The sequence below is a fragment of the Salvelinus fontinalis genome, chromosome 25 (genome assembly GCF_029448725.1).
Source record: "Salvelinus fontinalis isolate EN_2023a chromosome 25, ASM2944872v1, whole genome shotgun sequence".
Lineage (NCBI taxonomy): Eukaryota > Metazoa > Chordata > Actinopteri > Salmoniformes > Salmonidae > Salvelinus > Salvelinus fontinalis.
Genome location: NC_074689.1, coordinates 10,886,747 through 10,906,452, shown reverse-complemented (window position 1 = coordinate 10,906,452; position 19,706 = coordinate 10,886,747). Strand labels below are relative to the sequence as shown.

Below are 19,706 nucleotides of genomic sequence, written 5' to 3'. Positions count from 1 at the left end.
TGGTAGTTACAGTGGTCTGGGAAAGAGTGTGAGTGACAGAGAATAGGCTATCACAGAGCAGCGACTGTACACCAATCAGGATGATCTACTACAGAGCAATTCCACATTAACGGAAAAACTTAACAGAAGTATTTTTTCACTTTAAAATGCATGCCAAACAAAAACCATTGATTTCAAAGTTTAACAATCCATATAACTATGCACAGGACCTCAGCCACCTGAGCAACAGGCTGCGGCTATGGAACCCTGACCTATTCTCCAGACAGATATCTTGTCCCGGACCTGCTGTTTTCCAGCCTCTCTCTCCCTCTCTCTACCGCACCTGCTGTTTTGACCTCTGAATGCTCGGCTATGAAAAGCCAACTGACATTTACTCCTGAGGTGCTGACCTTTTGCACCCTCAACAACCACTGTGATTATTATTTGACCCTGCTGGTCATCTATGAACGTTTGAACATCTTGAAGAATGATCTGGCCTTAATGGCCATGTACAGTTGAAATCGGAAGTTTACATACACCTTAGCCAAATACATTTAAACTCAGTTTTTCACAATTCCTGACATTTAGTCCTAGTAAAAATTCCCTGTTTTAGGTCAGTTAGGATCATCAGTTTATTTTAAGAATGTGAAATCTCAGAAAAATAGTAGAGAGAATGATTTATTTCAGCTTTTATTTCTTTCGTCACATTCCCAGTGGGTCAGCAGTTTACATCTACCAAATACTAATTGAGTGTAATAGCCTTCAAATTGTTTAACTTGGGTCAAAGGTTTTCGGTAGCCTTCCACAAGCTTCCCACAATAAGTTGGAATTTGGCACATTCCTCCTGACAGAGCTGGTGTAACGGAGTCAGGTTTGTAGGCCTCCTTGCTCGCACACGCTTTTTCAGTTCTGTCCACAAATTTTCTATAGTATTGAGATCAGGGCTTTGTGATAGCCACTCCAATACCTTGACTTTGTCGTCCTTATGCCATTTTGCCACAACTTTGGAAGTATGCTTGGGGTCATTGTCCATTTGGAAGACCCATTTGCGACCAAGCTTTAACTTCCTGACTGATGTCTTGAGAAGTTGCTTCAATATATCCACATAATTTTCCTGGCTCATGATGCCATTTATTTTGTGAAGTGCACCCGTCCCTCCTGCAGCAAAGCACCCCCACAACATGATGCTGCCACCCCCATGCTTCACGGTTGGGATGGTGTTCTTCGGCTTGCAAGCCTCCTCCTTTTTCCTCCAAACATAACGATGTTCACTATGGCCAAACAGTTCTATTTTTTTTTTCTCCATCAGACCAGAGGACATTTCTCCAAAAAGTACTATTTTTCTCCCCATGTGCAGTTGCAAACCGTAGTCTGGCTTTTTTATGGTGGTTTTGGAGCCGTGGCTTCTTCCTTGCTGAGCGACCTTTCAGGTTATGTCGATATAGGACCCTTTTACTGTGGATATAGATACTTTTGTACCTGTTCCCTCCAGCATCTTCACAATGGCCTTTGCTGTTGTTCTAATTATGATGTACGTACGTTCATCTCTAGGAGACAGAACGCATCTCCTTCCTGAGTGGTACGATGGCTGCGTGGTGCCATGGTGTTAATACTTGCGTACTGTTGTTTGTACAGATGAACGTGGTACCTTCAGGCGTTTGGAAATTGCTCCCAAGGATGAACCAGACTTGTGAAGGTCTACAATTTTTTCTGGGGTCTTGGCTGATTTCTTTTGCTTTTCCCATGATGTCAAGCAAAGAGGCACTGAGTTTGAAGGTAGGCCTTGAAATACATCCACAGGTACACCTCCAATTGACTCAAATTATGTAAATTAGCCTATCAGAAGCTTCTAAAGCCATGACATAATTTTCTGGAATTTTCCAATCTGTTTAAATGCACAGTCAACTTAGTGTATGTAAACTCTGGTCCACTGGATTTGTGATACAGTGAATTATAAGTTAAATAATCTGTCTGTAAACAATTGTTGGAAAAATGACTCGTGTCATGCACAAAGTAGATGTCCTAACCGACTTGCCAAAACAATAGTTTGTTAACAAGAAATTTGTGGTGGTTGAAAAACGAGTTTTAATGACGCCAACCTAAGAGTATGTAAACTTCTGACAGTGTGTATACACTATCGTTCAAATGTTTGGGGTCACTTAGAAATGTCCTTGTTTTTGAAAGAAAAGCACATTTTTTGCACATTAAAATGATCAGAAATACAGTGTAAACATTGTTAATGTTGTAAATGAATATTGTAGCTGGAAACGGTTGATTTTGTATGGAATATCTACATAGGCGTACAGAGGCCCATTATCAGCAACCATCACTCCTGTGTTCCAATGGCACGCTCTGTTAGCTAATACAAGTTTATAATTTTAAAAGATTAATTGATCATTAGAAAACCATTTTGCAATTATGTTAGCACAGCTGAAAACTGTTTTCCTGATTAAAGAAGCAATAAAACTGGCCTTTTTTAGACTAGCTGAGTATCTGAAGCATTGGCATTTGTGGGTTCGATTACAGGCTCAAAATGGCCAGAAACAAGGAACTTTCTTCTGAAACTCGTCAGTCTATTCTTGTTCTGAGAAATGAAGGCTATTCCATGTGAGAAATTGCCAAGAAACTGAAGATCTGGTACAACGCTGTGTACTAGTCCCTTCACAGAACAGCGCAAACTGTCTCTAACCAGAATAAAGAGGAGTGGGAGGCCCCGGTGCACAACTGAGCAAAAGGACAAGTACATTAGTGTCTAGTTTGAGAAACAGACACCTCACAAGTCCTCAGCTGGCAGCTTCATTAAATAGCACCCACAAAACACCAGTCTCAACGTCAACAGTAAAAAGGCGACTCAGGGAGGCTGGCCTTCTAGGCAGAGTTGCAAAGAAAAAGCCATATCTCAGACTGGCCAATAAAGATAAAAGATTAAGATGGGCAAAAGAACACAGACACAGAAACTCTGCTATGAAAGCCAGCATCCCGGAATCAAAAATTGGTTATTCATTTTGAGCTTTTTGCAGAGTATATCTTCGACGCGCAATTTTACATCTTACTAACATGTTTGGTGCAGTATTTCTCAATGAAGAAATGTGCATGAAAACAAGCTCTCGTTGAATGACAACAAAAATACTTTATTGAAGAATCCCTACAGTTGACTTATCATGGAAGAAGGGGTGTAGACTTTGGCTCCCGAACATCGGTTGGCCCAGAGAAAACAATTGTGTGCCCGAAGTCCAAAACGTCCAAACTGTTCCGCCTGGGAAGCATGTGGACGCCTTATGTGTACTTCTGTCACACGTCCTCTCGTGTCACACACAGGAACCAGAGCTCTCCCTCTTCAGCTTACATTCCCCAGCACATCTAGGGGTGTGAAGAGGGGAGACTGACTTACTTACTGACAGACACACATGGTGTAAAGAGGTGGGACTGGAGACTGGCGACTGCCATTAATACCGATAACCGCAACACGAGTGATGCTGCATACCCACAGCAATCACTCCCTAACAGGCTCACATACCCTTTCCTCATGCCACCATCTCCTAAGATGGATAATTCATTTTGTTTGGGCACTCTGTAGCCTCATCCATACTGTACACATTGTAACCAAATGGTATATTGCTCCTTGTAATGTATTGCATGATATACATTAGTGATATACAGTAAGTGTTGGCTAAAGTAGACAGAGAATGGGACAAGGCACTATTTTTGTTATATTATACATTAGGCTCCTTTTCCCCAAGGAGGCAGTGTCATTATATCTAACAACCTTATGACTGTTAATATTATGCTTATAACTAATCCACAGTTCTAACAAAAAGTTGCAAAAATGATGTTCACCGTAATATTCCTGGTCTGAGATTTCCATGGCAACTGAATTGAACCAATGGATGACTTTTATGGAAGAGGTGTCAATCAAACCTCAAAACCCAGATAAGAAAACTCTGGTGATGGAGCCGAAGCATTACTTCCGACACATAAATCAACCCATTCTGAACTACAGCTAACTGTAAATACAGCTGACTTCTGGGAAACAATGAACTGACAGCTTGAGTAACAGTGTTTTTGAAGGCTGACTCCCCGTCTCTCTGTCTGCATCCCAAATAGAACCCTATTTCCCCTATGGGCCCTGGACAAAAGTAGTGCAGTATACAGGGAATAGGGTGCTATTTGGGACGCAAACTCCGACTGATGTGTCGTTAATTTCTGTGGCAGGCTGTGAAACAGGAAACAGGGAATTGCAATCCAACTCAGATAAATTCTCTGCTCTAAGAAGAACAAAATACAGTCAGTCCTTAAGCAATATAAGCCAACTAGTTGCTCTGTTATTGATTAAAATCAAAACGGCAAACAAGTAAAAATGCCGTTCAAAATGGCATTGGCTCACCTTTGGGAGGTCTCACCCTATTGAATGAGCTCCAAAATACTAGGGTACTTGTTGATTACCCTCTTTTATACCGCACATAATAGGGTATTATTCATGCTTATCTTGACGTTCAGTTCACCTGTAAGCTATGCACCAATAAGATCTATAAGCACCCCATGATAAGATCTAAAGCAGGGGTGTCAAACATATGGCCAATGGGGCATACATTCATACAGTTTCTTGACTGTGTCCAGAGCCCGCTAATAATCACCGAAATGAAAGCTAGACAGTCAGGGAACATCAAAAAATCGAAAAACGATGGCTAGAAGACCATTTTTTCCCCCAAATTTTGAAGGGGATGAAATATAACCCGTGATCAGTGCAGCCCTCCGGGAACTCATTGAAGGCTGAATGCGGCCCGAGGGGCAAAATCTGTTTGACACCCCTGATCTTAAGCATCTGCTTATTGTGACGATCTCTCCATCCATCCACAGCCACACACTAAATGGATCGGACAAACTGGGGGACCTGTCCTACGGTCTGAGGATGATGGATGGATTATCATTCTGTAAGGAACATTAACTATGTTTTCATTTTCACACATCTGCGCATCGCTGGCCACACAAGAACCACAACACTGAGATTCTACATGCCTTTGTCCCAGTGGTTCTATTGGAAACAGAATAACAGATGTCACCAAGGCTGTGCGGTAGCCAACAACATGTGCATATAGGCCCACTGCTGTTCAAATGTTGTCCAATTGTAGTTGTAAATTGGTGTGTGGATGGGGATAAGTAAATGGTGTAAAGAAGCATCGCATTCAACAACTTGTCAAAGCAAAAACATGGATTTAATATCTTTGAGTTTTGGTTGTTTTTTTGTAGAACCACCTGCAACTGGAAACGGACATTTAACCGAATCAAAAACGAAAAAAGTATCGCCAAGAAATGGTTAGTTTATAAATCTATGGCGGTGGTTTCTATGGGGCTTTCCTGTAACGCCCAGTAATGGACACCAAAAATCATGAAACTAGGCTCTAGCAGACCTGCTCTGACTTGGAGCCAAGGCAAGGTCTTGGGTACTTTTCAGCTTTCATTTACACAACAATGGCTAACTGTGAACTTTAACACCGTTTCACAAAGCAACAGTCTTGAATGATGGAGGTTGTTGATTCTGCTCGCCAGTCTTTTATTCCATAACTCCGATGGAAACACAATAACACTAGAGCTAACATTAACATAAAACACTGGCGACACGCTGGTGTGGTGTTAAGTCTAGATGGAAAAGCACCATTGAAATACAACAAAAGGAGTTTAATCCATATTCAATTTCAACAAAAGACCCCGACTAGACAGAAACGCTCATTCCCAAACCAGGAAAGTCTGGCTAGTGCCGCTAATAGCCACTAACGTTAGTTGTGGTGCAGACAAAGCTGGGGAAAAATGATCCCTTTAAGAAACATTTGACACAGATGTGATTAATATCAAACTATTAGAACTGTTAGGAATAATTTGCTTACCAGTTGTAGGCTACCTATGTTAAGAAAGCAATGCGTTGTACAAAAATGTAGCCAGTGTATCACGTGAAAAACCCCGTACAACCAAAACAATACAGGCACCCCAATATCACCCAACGACAAAACAACCCCCGCCATGATTGTGTGCGTTATAGCCTAAATATCTAAACAGAGCTCACGTTTATAAATATAGTTATGTTACTGCACCACAACAGTAGGTTCCAATGCACCCCTCTGTGAAGGAATTCGAGGTCGAAGAAACAAAAGTAGCCAGTCGTTTTGCAACTATGCATTACAAGGTAACTCTGGAAGCAACCAATAACTATCTGCGGTCTTGCGATGAATGATGTAACGTAAGCCTACACACCTTTTTAACGGTATCTTCTTTCTCTTCAAAGAACTGGCCAAATGCGGTTGTTTTGTGCGGAACTTTTCCTCCAGGTATTACAGTGATCTTAGCTGCTCCAGTATGCGACTCGAGTACGCTAGCTCTGTATTCCCAATCCCCCGCCTCGTTTTCACTCTGCCGTGGTGCTATCGTTTGTGAGCGCTGGGTTGGTTGGTCGGTTCTCCCACCCTGCCTGCCAGCCAACTTTGATGGACGATAGGCTACTCCTGGCATGCCATCTGGTGGTCAATAGTCTCACCTAGTGGTAGTAGGCTACCACTGGCTTTCCTCGAAAGCTATTCTACCAGTCTTAATTTTGAAAATAGGTTATTTGTTCAAAATTAGAGTTTAATTTGAACAAATGTGGTTTATTGGTTTAGCCTATGGGCTACTATATCCCATGCCACATGTGTAACGTGATGGGGTTGATATGGGTATCTTTTTGTTGCAATGATCTGACAATTCAAATACAATGGTCTGGTGATCATCAAGACAGCTCCATAAAGAAAGAGCTCCTAATTTACCGTCTCGGTTTCTTGAGTCACCATCGGTTACCATCTCAAGCCAAATCTGTGACAGACGTTTCAAGACTGCCCCACAATTATCTAATTATTTAATAATAGATTACGGGGGATTTGGAGTTGCCAAATTAGGATTTGGTTTTGTCCAAATTATCTGCACCAAAAATAAATCAGTATTCTTTCTAAGAAAAGTCAGTCTTTCTAAAAGCCAGTCCTGGCAAGGCAATTACTGAAACCATATCACCAAAATGTACAATAGCTTGTTTTTCATTCATTCCGTTATTTGATCGTGTGTGACAATACCATAGCGTGCTCTGCTGGTGTGAATGGGCCAGTGCATCCAACGGCCCATTACCTGCTACAGAATGCAGGTAATCTACTGGTAGGGCTGGGCAACAAGCATTTTTAAACTACATGTACTATTCTATCAGACAAGGGTGTAGTCTTGACTCAGTCAGTATGATATATGGACCCCATCCTTTCCATGTGATACAGAATGGATATGATTGTGAGTAAAAACTCCAACCAAGAGGCAACATTCACTTTTAACAAAGAAGCAGGTTTATCAACTTCCACTCGCCTCCGAGTTGCTGAATTTCCTCTCCACTTAGCTTCTCAATTCATTGACCTTGGAAAGCAAGGTTGGAGAGCGTTTCCTTCCCATTCCTGATGAAAAAAGTTGACCACGATAAATGAGTAAGCAGTGCACGGACTTCTCTCTTTGAGACTTTATTGGTTTCAACTCTAGGGTAAAATCTTGGGAACCAAGGCTACAGAAAGCACTTGAGGATAACGATGTGCAGAACACTGCAAAGATCTCCCTAGGGTTATATATAAAATATACACACACAATTTGCATCATACACAGACAGTGCAGACCATCGTAACCTGGCCAGACCACGAGTTCTCAGACAATATTTTTTATTATTAGTTTACAACCCAAAGACTGAACAACTCCGGTTATGCTTCGCTTGTTTGTGTTTTTCCTTTTGCAGAAAAGGAGCAGCATCGGTATTTGAGCGGTCCTTTATGGCAGGTACAGTTACGACACTTACAGTTGTAATCCAAGATACATTGCAAAAAGTGCTTCAGGCTACATTTCAACTTCAGATATCACACATGACAAACCAAAAGTCAGGAGACTGATTCGTTAGTTTTAGTTTGTTTTACTTTTTTTTTTTATGCAGGTCCCACTCCCTCACTTAAACCTTGTGTAGTTAAATCTTCTTCACAATAACTGATCCATATTGCACTCACTATAGTCAGGTCTGTACAGCACTGGGCTATACCAGACAGTCTTTGCAGATGCTTCAGTTTTACACACAGTATGGGGAAGGAAGGACAATGTTTTGGATCATTTCATTTTCTGAGAGATGGACACAAATAGTCAAATCAATAACGGTAAACAAAAAAAACTATTTAGGTAGTTAAAAAAATGGCAGCGTCTAAAGCTTTCATCCTGCCTACACACCAATAAATAACTCAGATGCCATCTATCGACTGTAGCTAGGGGAGGATGGTGTTATGAAGATTGGTGACTGCGTGGACAAGACAGGCTCCGTTCCTACATCCACATTAGCATCCCACTTAGAATGTAATCTTGTTCACTAGACACTATAAGAAGCAGACAAGGTTACTTAGAATGAAGCAATGCATTGGCTAGTTTGGACATGCGAGTGTAGACGCAGATCCCAATTCACCAATCCCCCAAGCAAACCCCTGCCTCGTTAGCCTACATACAAGAGAAAGGTGTGCAGAGTCATAAAATGAAAAAGTTGGGCCGCTGAAGAATTTTGATGACAGAATCAGACACCGATGAAAAAAAGTTGAATACAGAGAGAAAAACAGAATCACTCAAAATGTATGCCCAAACCACACAACTACACAGGCAGTAGGCACAGAAACAAGACACTATGAAACTCATGATTGGTCTAAAGTGAGGGGCTCATACGAGTTCTCAAACAAACTACTACACACTAACCAATGGGAAATAAAATTAAAAAAGTCAAAGAAAAACCAATTTCTACAATTTTGTCGGAGAACATTTCTTTAAACATCATCTTCTATATAGACCATTATCTAACATGTCCTCATGATAGGCGGAGTAGAGGGATAAGCTGGCATAGTGACACATCATGAACTTGACAAATTCATCAGGACAGTCAAGCATCTAGAACAATCTTTTTGTGGTCCGAGAAGTACTTTTCTCTTCAGTGATAACATTGACATCAGTAGGAAAAGATGTGTTGCATTTCTTACATTTTACCAAAGGGGATACGCAGCGCTTGCATATGCTGGTATTGATATACATTGATTCGGGAACATTGCAGTTCAACCATTCTAAAATGTCATCATACAGTACATTAATATGGAGTGAATAGCTTGGACTTAGATAGGCGTGACACTGAAGCAGCTTCATTTTCTAATGAGACAAAATCTCACTTTTTGCCACAGTTGTCCTATCCAACAGGATTCATTTCAAATTGCTCCCTATTTAGTGCACTACTTTTGACCAAGCTCTTGTAGTGCATTAGAAAGAGAATAGGATGCCATTTGGGAGTCATTTTCTGTCAATCACAAGTGCATGGTCCTGAAGATGTGTTCTACTACAGCATTTTAGTCCCGTAAGAAACAAACGTCAAAGAGAAAGTAAAAATGTCAGTGCTCAATCTAATTGTACAATAGGACAGTAGTGTATTTGTATACCTTTGATAAAGCTTATTTTAATCTAGACAGGAGGGTTAATTTGATGATATACTGTACATGGATAATCAGGCTAGGATGCTTCTCAGCAGATTTTCCAAAATTTGTCTTTTTTTTATTTTTATTATTATAATATTTTTTGGGGGAGAACCTGCGACAGCATACATTCAACATGGCAAAGTGCAGACTAAAACCTTTTAGGACATTAAATGGACAAACTGCTGTGCGACAGATCAAATGGAAGAGCTACGAGTACGCATTATTAGTTACATGTTGTTCATTTCGCCAGGCGCCAAGATCGCACTTTTATTCGATTGTTTGATTTTTGTCTTTTGTTTTGTAAGGAAATCAATTTCATTCAAACAAAAAGGATCAGGAAAAAGAACTGTACAGCCTGTGTCTATTTCTTACACATATATATATAGATTATAAACGTTGATACTGGATGAATCGTCCCATGTCATGTGACAAGTTCTGTGTAGTGGAATGCCAGCTCCTGTGGGTGATCTTTGCATCTTAGTCTGACTGTGAATGTTGTTTATCTTCTTCAGCAACTGAAGGACAAAGAGAGACAGAAGACAAAATGAGTGGAGGTAAAGCAAGACTTGTTTAAGCTTTGGCTGGTCTATAAAAAAACAGGGTCGTGTTCAGTAGCAAATCTGTTTGCAACGGAAAAAGAGTATCTGTGTTCTTATTGGACAAATTCAGGTAGTGCCTCCCGGTTTCAAAACATTTCCTACCCAACCGAACATCCGACTGGCTCAGTAAAGTCTTCTGAGAGGCCTCGACTTACTTCTTGCTCCTTCATTGCGTGGCCCCTCCTCCTCTGATGGCAGTGGGCTGGTTGTTGAAGAGCCCAGACCGGTTGACGTTGGGGTGGGTGGGGGATGCCACAGGGGGCTGGCCAGGCCGGATAGGTTTGGCTGGGGAGGACAGAGGCACAGCAAAGTTTACATACCATCAAAGGAACACTAATGGCATCACTATTTAGCATCTGAAAAGACCAGACTGTAATGTAAGTGTATTTATAGTATTATAGACCAAAACATGATGTCAGGCAGAACAAAGGACAGATCTCTCAGGGGGGAAAAACGAGCGTTAAACTTTTAAAATCAGTGTGTGTGTGAATATGAATGACTGTGTGTGTATGAATACACGTGTTTATGCTCCTCACCGATCTGAGCCGAGTGGCCCCTCCTGGCCATGTTCTTAGCCCTGACGGCCTCCTTGATGCGGTCCACCTCCAGCTGGTAACGTTTGCGGTCGCGTGCAGCGTTCTCTTTGGCCTCCTTCAGGGCAGACTCCAGGGCCTTGACCCGCTCAGCTGTAGCACGCAGGCGCTTCTCCAGTTTAGGAAGCTCACAGCGCAGGTCGGCATTATCACGCACCAGCTGGGGGGGTGGGGGGGGGGGGGGGGGGGGGGGTGTATAGTGAGCGAGCGAAATGGACAGAGGCCAATCATACAGGATTCACTCACTAATTCATTTGTTCTTTCTTTCAGTCACATTGCAGTGGTCCTTGGTATCTTTTCGATGTGTGACGAACATTTGTGTTGACAGAAGAGTACTTGTATCTTGGAGTAATTTGGCATGTCTGTAACAGAGCCTTCCATTACAATAAAGGGCTCTGATCTGTGCCACAGAATGAACAGGCATAGAGCCCATTACGGCATCATTGAAATGAATGGGGACGTGCATTGTGCTCATTCTAATTCTGTGGTCTGTACCTGCTTACTGACTTCAGTGAACCATACCATTCGATCATAGCAGGATACTTCTCTGCCATGGAAGAACTCATAACATCAGATGTATGCATTTGTTTACCTGTTTGTGGACCTTTGTAAGCTGTTCCAGGTTGTTCTCCAGGAAGGAGATCTTTTGTTTCTGAGCAGCACTGCCCCCTGTATCATCAGAGTCCATCTCAGCACTCTGCAGAAAACATACATTATTGCAGAACATTTCGTTTAACAGCACATGTATCATTCACTCTCCATCTATTTATCATTTATGAGACACACGCTTCTCCATTTTCTGTGAAAGGCACCATTAAAGCCACAAGTTCAGAGTTTGAAATGAGCACTGGGAAGCAGTAAATTAATATACCACATTAATATGCCTTTCACTGACCCATAGACTTTCAAGGTCGGAATGTTGGTACCACAAGCTCATCACAATTATAAAATACCACAAATATCACATTTGTGACTCAGAGCTGATAAATAGGACTTTTAATCTAACTTATTGAAGTGATCCAGGGTCACGCGTTCTCTCCTCTCCATCTTATCTATGTGAGCCAGCTAGAGCCTGAAGCCCGAGGGTTGGTGAAGAACCTCATAATAGTCTCTGAATCACAGCAGCATAGCGCCTGTGTCCTAAATGGCACCCTATTCCCTATATAGTGCACTACCTTTAAGCCTATCAGCCCTGGTCAAAAGCAGTCCACTATAAAAGAGAATAGGGTGCCATTTGGGACACAGACAGCATCTTATTTAAATCTTTACCTTTGAAGAAGAGAACTACAGGCTGACCTAGTTACCAAAGCCTCCCTCTTTTGTCTGGTGCGGAGGTTCATTAAACATTCAACAGGGTAACAGGCCAGGATTGGAAGGGAACAGTTTTATTTAACGGAAAAGTCTACACCTGTTGTATTCGGCGCATGTAACATCAAATTGGATTTGAACGTGGCTCCCGCACTGTCCAGGTGATGATGGTACTGTGCAATGTAAGGGCATTATTATGTGAACATTGTTCATTACATAGGGCTGATAAAGTAGCTGATTCATATGGTTCCTTCTAGGTGTTTCTAAAATGCTAATATGGGGGGGGGGCGCATCTCTCGCTTGTAAAAAGCTAACACAGTGTGCTTTACCTTCTTGACTCTGGTAGCCAGGTCTTGAACAAACAGCTTTCTGAGGTTGTGTAGGGTCTGGAGCTCCTTAGCCACAGTCTCCTCCAGTCCCTTCAGGTCTTGTCTGGCCTGCTCTCTCCTGTCCTGCATCACCCTGTAACACACACACAACCAGATCGGTGATTCCCCATTGCCACGTCACCGCTGTTCATATGGCTGCAGACAGTCATTTATTTCTTCTCATTTATGCAGAGAAATCAGCTAAGGACAAATGATAGTGTGTGAATACTGATTGTGTGTGTACGATGGCAACTGGATGGGTGTTTACGCACGTGAGCTCGTGCAGCTTGCGGCTCTTCTCCTGGTCGGTGGACTTGAGCTTCTCGTGTTCCACCCTCAGACGCTTCTGCTCCAGCACGATCTCTTGGTTCAGACTGGAGAGAGACAGATACAGACAAAGTGAGACAGAATCTAACTACAAAATAACAGTTGTTCCATGTGTCGTCGTTGTGTCCGATGGGCCTCAAGGATTTTTTGTACGCGCGTGTTCTCTTACTCCTGCAGCTCAGTGATGAGTTTCTCCTTGCTGTCCAGCTCGTCTCTCAGGCTGCTGATCTGTTTCTGATGGGCCTCACGGTGAGACTGGATCTGATGCTCAACCGCCTCCTAGGAGCAACAGACATTTAGTATATTTGGTATATATTTGGTATATTTATCCCATACAGGAATCAAATATACAATCATGGAGAATCTTGTAGACAAATGCAACTGATTACAAACACAAAAAGTTTGAATAATCTGAATGACCAGTTATCAAGTGAGGAAAGAATAGCCTGTCAGGAAAAATCCACTGTTGGTCATACCTTTACTTCAGTGGCAGTTTGGACCTCGTTCTCCTTCTCCATAGCCTGGACTTTCTCTGTGAGGGGAGAAAAGTAGGTGTGCGTCAGCAATCATTTCACCACTAGATAGTGATATACTGTTCAGGGCTTGACATACAGGGCAGCCCGCTGGCCCGGGAAGGTTTGGGGAAACGCCCCGGGCCAGTTGATCATCCCTGTCCGTGGTCCGCTCAGGCTAGTGAAAAAAAATATTGAAATAATACCATCTATAATCTAAGCTATAAAATGTATTCAAAAACAGATGGATTCCCGAAGCGGTTTGTTATTCCGATTATTTATCACACGGGCACTGCACACATATAGCCTATAATCTGTCGGGCAGAGAGTGTGCAGCTCTCAAACAGCTGGTTGTTGTGTGGAGCAGCTCACCAAAGACCGACAACGGTAGGGGCAGGAAAGATGTTCAAAGTTATGATATATACCAGCAAATGCTAAGGCAAGAAAGCAAACCAGGTATTTAAAAAGTTCAAAATATTGGTTGAATATTTGCGATGCGCAATTTAGTCATGTTGGAATAGCCTACCTTGAAAATGTGACATTTTCTCTAGGCTATTTGGTCCTTGAAAAAGACATTGAAGTTATGGTAGCCGATTTAGAAGTTCTACAGCTCCAATATATACTAAACAAAAACATAAAAGCAACATGTAAAGTGTTGGTCCCATGTTTCATGAGCCAAAATAAAAAGACCCTAGAAAAGTTCCAAATGCACAGAAAGCTTATTTGTCTTAAATTGTGCTCAAATTTGTTTATATCCCTGTTAGCGAGCATTTCTCTTTTGCCAAGGTAATCCATCCACCTGACAGGTGTGGCATATCAATAATACGATTAAACAGCATGATCATTACACAGGTCCACCTTGTACTGGGGACAATAAAAGGCCACTTTAAAATGTGCAGTTGTCACAGCACAATGCCACAAGTGTTGACGGAGCGTGCAATTGGCATGCTGACTGCAGTAATATCCAACAGAACTGTTGCCAGATAATTAAAAAAGTTTTTCTCTACCATAAGCCGCCTCCAACATTGTTTTAGAGAATTTGGCAGTACATCCAACCGGCCTCAAAACCACAGACCACGTGTACCTACGCCAGGCCAGGAATTCCACGTCCGGCTTCTTCACCTGCGGGATCAGCTGAGACCAGCCACCTTGATAGTTGATGAAACTGAGGAGTAGTTGTGTCTGTAATAAATCCCTTTTGTGGGGAAAAAAACTATTCTGATTGGCCGGACCTGGCTCCCCAGTGTTTGTGCCTACGCGCTCCCAGGCCCACCCATGGCTGTGCCTCTGCCCAGTCATGTGAAACCATAGATTAGGGCCTAATAAATAACTTTTTTTTTTTTTTTTTTTTTTTTTTATATACATGTACTGATTTCCTTAAATTAACTGTAACTCAGCAAAACCGTTGAAATTGTTGCATGTTGCGTTTATATTTTTGTTCAGTATAATTATTCTGTCATTTCATTTCAGGGCTCGAAACAGCAAGATGTAGCAGCTTTGGCTTTGGTTTCCCATACAAAGCGTTCTATTACAAAGGAACACCTTTTTTGGTCGCTTCATTTTAAAACATGATGCAATAACATCTCAAATGGCGAGTGACTAGCTACCACATGGACAGGCTTCATCAGAACGTTTGTGTCGGGAGCATGCTGTCTATTTAGTAAGCCCATGCCCACATTGACATATTTTAGCATATAAAAATAATGTGAATCTCAATACATAATGCCATTGGATAGGCCTATTAAAGAAAGTATTATTCTTAGTGGTAACGCATACTTTTTTTCTGCATCATTTTCTTCTTTTCTATAGGCTATTACAACAATTACAAATAAAATGTAGGTCGTTGAAAATTACAATGAAGTCCTTGAATTTGACTTCATGTCTGTATGAACCCTGTATAGGCTCCTTGCTCAGCCCACAAATGAAAGATAAAATCACCTGCTATTGAAATTATGAACACATCATTCGCTTTCCTGTCAGATCTTGACCCGGTATTATTACTATTTTTAAAATCGGGCCAGTAGCTTTCAGTTGGCACTGACCCGGTGTGCAACTAGCAAATTTACCTGAATGTCAAGCCCTGCTGTTGAAAAGCTGGGTGTCAACCTGTAGCCAAATGTGTCCGGTTTGTAAAAAGAATATTTAAAAATACACATTTCAATAACGAATGTGTGATGTGCCATCTTGGGGACAGGTCTTCCTCGGTTGAGAGGGATCTTCCTATTTGAATAAAGGACGATAAATGATAAAAAAAATGTAAAGTTGTAGTCACCCTGAGTGCTGATCTTGACCAGCTCCTCATTCAGAGAGTCTACGTTCTCCTCCAGCTGTCTCTTCTTCTGCTCCACATTCTGAAGGTACTCTGTCAGGGACTTGATCTTAGCCTCGTGCTTGAGGAGGAGACAGCAAGAGAAAGTGAAAAGGGAGCAATAAATGGAACCAGGATTGAATCCATTCCATTTAATTCAGGAGGTAAACTGTAATCACATTCCCAAATCCAAATTTTCCTCATTGCTTTTCATTCAATTAATTGAAATAGACGTGATTAGAATTTAATTTGAGTGACAGCCACCCTGTGACACCCTCCCCGAGCCCTCTGTTCCAGATGACGTCAACGATGGTTACCTGGGAGATGCGTAGCTGACAGGCGGCCAGCTCCTTCTCGTTCTCGTCCATCTTCTGGTTGCTCTCGGCCTGGGTGCTCTCCAGCTGTTTGCTGCGTTTCACCATGGTCTTCACCTCCGACTTCATCTTACTGATGTACAGACGAGCCACCGTAAACTCCTCGTCTATCAGACCACTGCCCTCGTGTTGCTGGGAGGGGGAGAAAGGGGGAGGAGACGACGTAAAGGCACAAATGTTAGACTCAAATGTCACCGTGCAAAAGACATACACCAGACAGTTTAACTAATGCATCAGACAGTTTAACTAATGCAAGGTTTAGGAGGAGGTTACGTATATTTGGGATGAGGTGAGGTATGGTTTGGGATGAGGTGAGGTATGGTTTGGGATGAGGTGAGGTATGGTTTGGGATGAGGTGAGGTATGGTTTGGGATGAGGTGAGGTGATGTATGGGATGAGGTGAGGTGATGTATGGGATGAGGTGAGGTATGGTTTGGGATGAGGTGAGGTATGGTTTGGGATGAGGTGAGGTATGGTTTGGGATGAGGTGAGGTATGGTTTGGGATGAGGTGAGGTATGGTTTGGGATGAGGTGAGGTATGGTTTGGGATGAGGTGAGGTATGGTTTGGGATGAGGTGAGGTATGGTATGGTATGGTTTGGGATGAGGTGAGGTATGGTATGGTATGGTTTGGGATGAGGTGAGGTGAGGTGAGGTATGGTATGGTTTGGGATGAGGTGAGGTGAGGTATGGTTTGGGATGAGGTGAGGTATGGTTTGGGATGAGGTGAGGTATGGTTTGGGATGAGGTTAAATGGTACATATAAGAGCCACACAGACTCCCCCTCTTCCCTGGAATTCCACAAAAGTATCCCAATCCTGGGCTTCCCTTCCATGACTGGCTGGTGTGGCACTGAATGAGGTGTACCTTGATGTCGTTGCTGCCCACGGCGATGCCTATCTCTACCAGGTCTTTGAGCAGCGATGACATCATCTCAGTTACCCTCTTCTTCTGATGGTTGGTCATCTCCTTCAGCTTCTGCAGCTCAGAGTCAATGGACACCAGGATACTCTGAGGAGGACAAACAGGACAGGTTGATTTCACAAAATGCCAACCAACTTTGTTCACAATGCAGTGAACTCTTACACACTATTCAACTCCATGCCTGAAGGGCCAAAACACTATTGGTTTTCGTTATTTTCTTCTAATCAGGGACTTAATGATTCAACAGCTGACCTGGGACATTAGCTGAGTGGACAAGCTAATCAATGACATTGTTAATTGATTAATCAGGGTTACAGGGTACAATCTTCAAATTCCTAGAATTTCCTATTCACTTCATATCATATTTTCAGTCGTTATTTTCCATTTATCTATTTCTTTAAAGGGCTTCTGAGTGGTGCAGCGGTCTAACACTGCATCTCAGTGCTAGAGGCGTCACTACAGACCCTGGTTCAATTTCAGGCTGTATCACAACCGGCCGTGATTGGGAGTTCCATAGGGCGGCGCACAATTGGCCCAGTGTCGTTAGGGTTTGGCCGGGGTAGGCCGTCATTGTAAATAAGAATTTGTTCTTAACTGACTTGCCTAGTTAAATAAAGGGTCAATTAAAAAAATATATACATATTAAAAAAATATGCTGTACCTGCGATAGTTGGCACATAGTGATCAACAAAGGTGAGTTATGTTTGTGAATGACGTTGTTCTTTCTCCTTTTTTAAATAAAAGTTACCAAATTTCCAACATGTAACATTGTGTAACATGTAACTTAAAATAAAACCAACCGATTTCTGGTTGAGCTCCTCACTGAGAGCCTCAAACTCCTTGGTCTTGTTTTCCACCTCCTGACTCTTCTGGTCATAGTTAACAGCCAGCTCCTCCAGGGCCTGAAGCACCTCCTTCACCTCCTCCTTAGACGCCTCATTCTCAGACTGCAGACGGTTCAGCTCCACCTGCAGGTTGTCGTGGTCGCGACGTGACGAGGCCAGCAGCTAGAGAAGGAACAGAGTTTTGTTCAGTAGGGAGAAAACGTTTTGAAACAGGTAGGTGGGAGGTATTACCTTGTCCAATACGTATTTACTTGGCCAATAAGATGGATGTATGCTTTCTGTTGCAGAACATTATACTATGTGGCCTACTGAACACAACCCAGGCCTGGGAGTAACCATTAATAAGACCCTGAACATTCATCTGTAATAAAAAAAATCCAGTGTACTGAAGGCTGAGTTGAGAGTGTTAAAGCTCAGCTACATCGTAGGATTGTCAAACGTTTGAGTGTCGGAAGTCAACCTCTTTTGTGTTCACACCGCAAAGACCTTGGAAGTCGTCAGCCACTCAGCCTTGTTAAAATACTCCAAACCAGAAGGTGGCAGTAGCGTTATCCGTGCACATTGGTCTAGATTCCAAGCTATCTGCGCTAATGTTGCTACTTTGTACAACGCTAGCTAGCTAAGGACACTGCACTAACAGGCAGCTGTTTCATGGAAACTAGCTAATCCATTGTGATTTAATTATGTCTATACTAGCTACAGTGGTTAGCTAGTTTGGAGGAAGTATTTAGTGTTTTGTGCATTGCATCCGTGTACTTTGCTATATGGGGGTTTGTGCTCTTTGATTTGGTCAAAGACAAGATGTTGGCAACTGACAAGCATTGCGGTTCTACAAGTAGAATCGGTAGGTTCATCGCTACCGGGTCAGCATGCAGCAGGTACCACTTCTGTTCTAGCAAGAGAAGGGAGGGCCTCCCACTGTGATTAGTACATATCGGCAGTCTATCGGTAGTGAGATTCTCATTATGTTTCATGCTTTAGGATGTCAGATTCTCCCCAGGCTGAGCAGCAGGCTGAGATGTGCCTCTTTAACGCCGCTGTGTCTGGGTTAACAGTCAGCTAACAGCTTGACCCCCTCTCTGGGCCCCGATGAGCCTATACAGGCAGATTGATGGCATAGTTAACAGAATGGCCCGGCAGGGGGGCAGTAGATGCACGGCAGGGGGGGTGCAAAATAGGGGGGGGGTGGGGGGGGGGTTCACCTCCTCCTGGTCCAGCATCTGCTGCTTCAGTTTCTCTGCCAGCTGGCTCTGCTGGTTGATCTCATCATCCTGTTGGAGGGAGAGAGAGAGAGAAGAGGGAGAGAGAAAGGAGGGGGGAGAGAGAGAGATAGTAAGGGTGTTTTTGAGACCAAAGTGTTGTCAAGGAAACCTATATCGTCAGTAAAACATATTTTAAATGACTACGTCATTGAAATCCTTATGGCACACTAGGGTTGCAGTGTGATGCTCTGCTCTGCTCCCTTACCTTATCATCCAGCTGCTTGTAGAGTTTAGACAGCTCAGCCTCGCACTTCTCTTTCTCTGCGTCAGTCAGCTTAACCCCTGGGATGCTGGGCGAGGGGGTCATCTTTTCATTATTCACCACGTTGTCTAGAGCCTGGACCTCAGCATTAGCCTTCTCCTTGTCAAACTGCTCCTCCACCGGCACACTCTCACCTACAGGACGCAGCACAGAGGGATGGAGGGATGAAGGGAGGGGGGGAGGGATGCAGCCATGGAGAGGGAGACAACACAGGGTTAGAGACATGGCGTAAAATTAACACCCGCCAAAAGCGGGTAGATTTAGGTATTGGTGCGTAAGAATATCTATTTTACCAGCCATGTTTGCGGGTGGTGAATTTGCAGTGCTCTACAATACAAGCAAGTGAAAAGTACAAAGTTAATACAGAGCACGTGCGAATCGTTTTGTTCACAAGTTCAGTTGTTTTTCGACTTTAGGACTCAAGTGGCCCTGTTACCACAGTAAACCCCCCCCTTAAAAGGGGCAGTTGAACATTTTCTCTCATCTGATATTTTGGTTAAAAGACTTAGGTTCCGA

At 42.8% G+C, this 19,706-nt stretch overlaps 2 protein-coding genes across 5 annotated transcripts in view; both read right to left on the bottom strand.

Moving 5' to 3' along the window:
* LOC129822831 (rho GTPase-activating protein 12-like) overlaps window positions 1-6,433 on the bottom strand; it is a 90,248-nt gene extending 83,815 nt beyond the window's left edge. For 2 of the 4 annotated variants that reach the window (XM_055881269.1, XM_055881268.1), the window contains exon 1: window positions 6,226-6,431. The gene's annotated coding sequence lies outside the window, so the exon portion shown is untranslated. Of the gene's footprint in view, window positions 1-5,861; window positions 5,956-6,225 lie in introns of those variants that run through there. The other 2 variants (XM_055881265.1, XM_055881267.1) reach the window with 2 other exon arrangements.
* A 1,047-nt stretch (window positions 6,434-7,480) lies between these two features.
* LOC129822830 (kinesin-1 heavy chain-like) overlaps window positions 7,481-19,706 on the bottom strand; it is a 33,101-nt gene continuing 20,875 nt past the window's right edge. The window contains exons 12-25 of the mRNA XM_055881264.1: window positions 19,134-19,324; window positions 18,869-18,937; window positions 17,622-17,828; window positions 16,765-16,908; window positions 15,842-16,030; window positions 15,489-15,606; window positions 13,181-13,236; window positions 12,874-12,983; window positions 12,650-12,751; window positions 12,339-12,471; window positions 11,294-11,398; window positions 10,645-10,861; window positions 10,264-10,393; window positions 7,481-10,024 (exon numbers count right to left, since the gene is read on the bottom strand). Of these exons, the coding sequence (XP_055737239.1) occupies window positions 10,275-10,393; window positions 10,645-10,861; window positions 11,294-11,398; window positions 12,339-12,471; window positions 12,650-12,751; window positions 12,874-12,983; window positions 13,181-13,236; window positions 15,489-15,606; window positions 15,842-16,030; window positions 16,765-16,908; window positions 17,622-17,828; window positions 18,869-18,937; window positions 19,134-19,324 (1,760 nt within the window). The 3' untranslated portion in view covers window positions 7,481-10,024; window positions 10,264-10,274. The remainder of the gene's footprint in view (window positions 10,025-10,263; window positions 10,394-10,644; window positions 10,862-11,293; window positions 11,399-12,338; window positions 12,472-12,649; window positions 12,752-12,873; window positions 12,984-13,180; window positions 13,237-15,488; window positions 15,607-15,841; window positions 16,031-16,764; window positions 16,909-17,621; window positions 17,829-18,868; window positions 18,938-19,133; window positions 19,325-19,706) is intronic.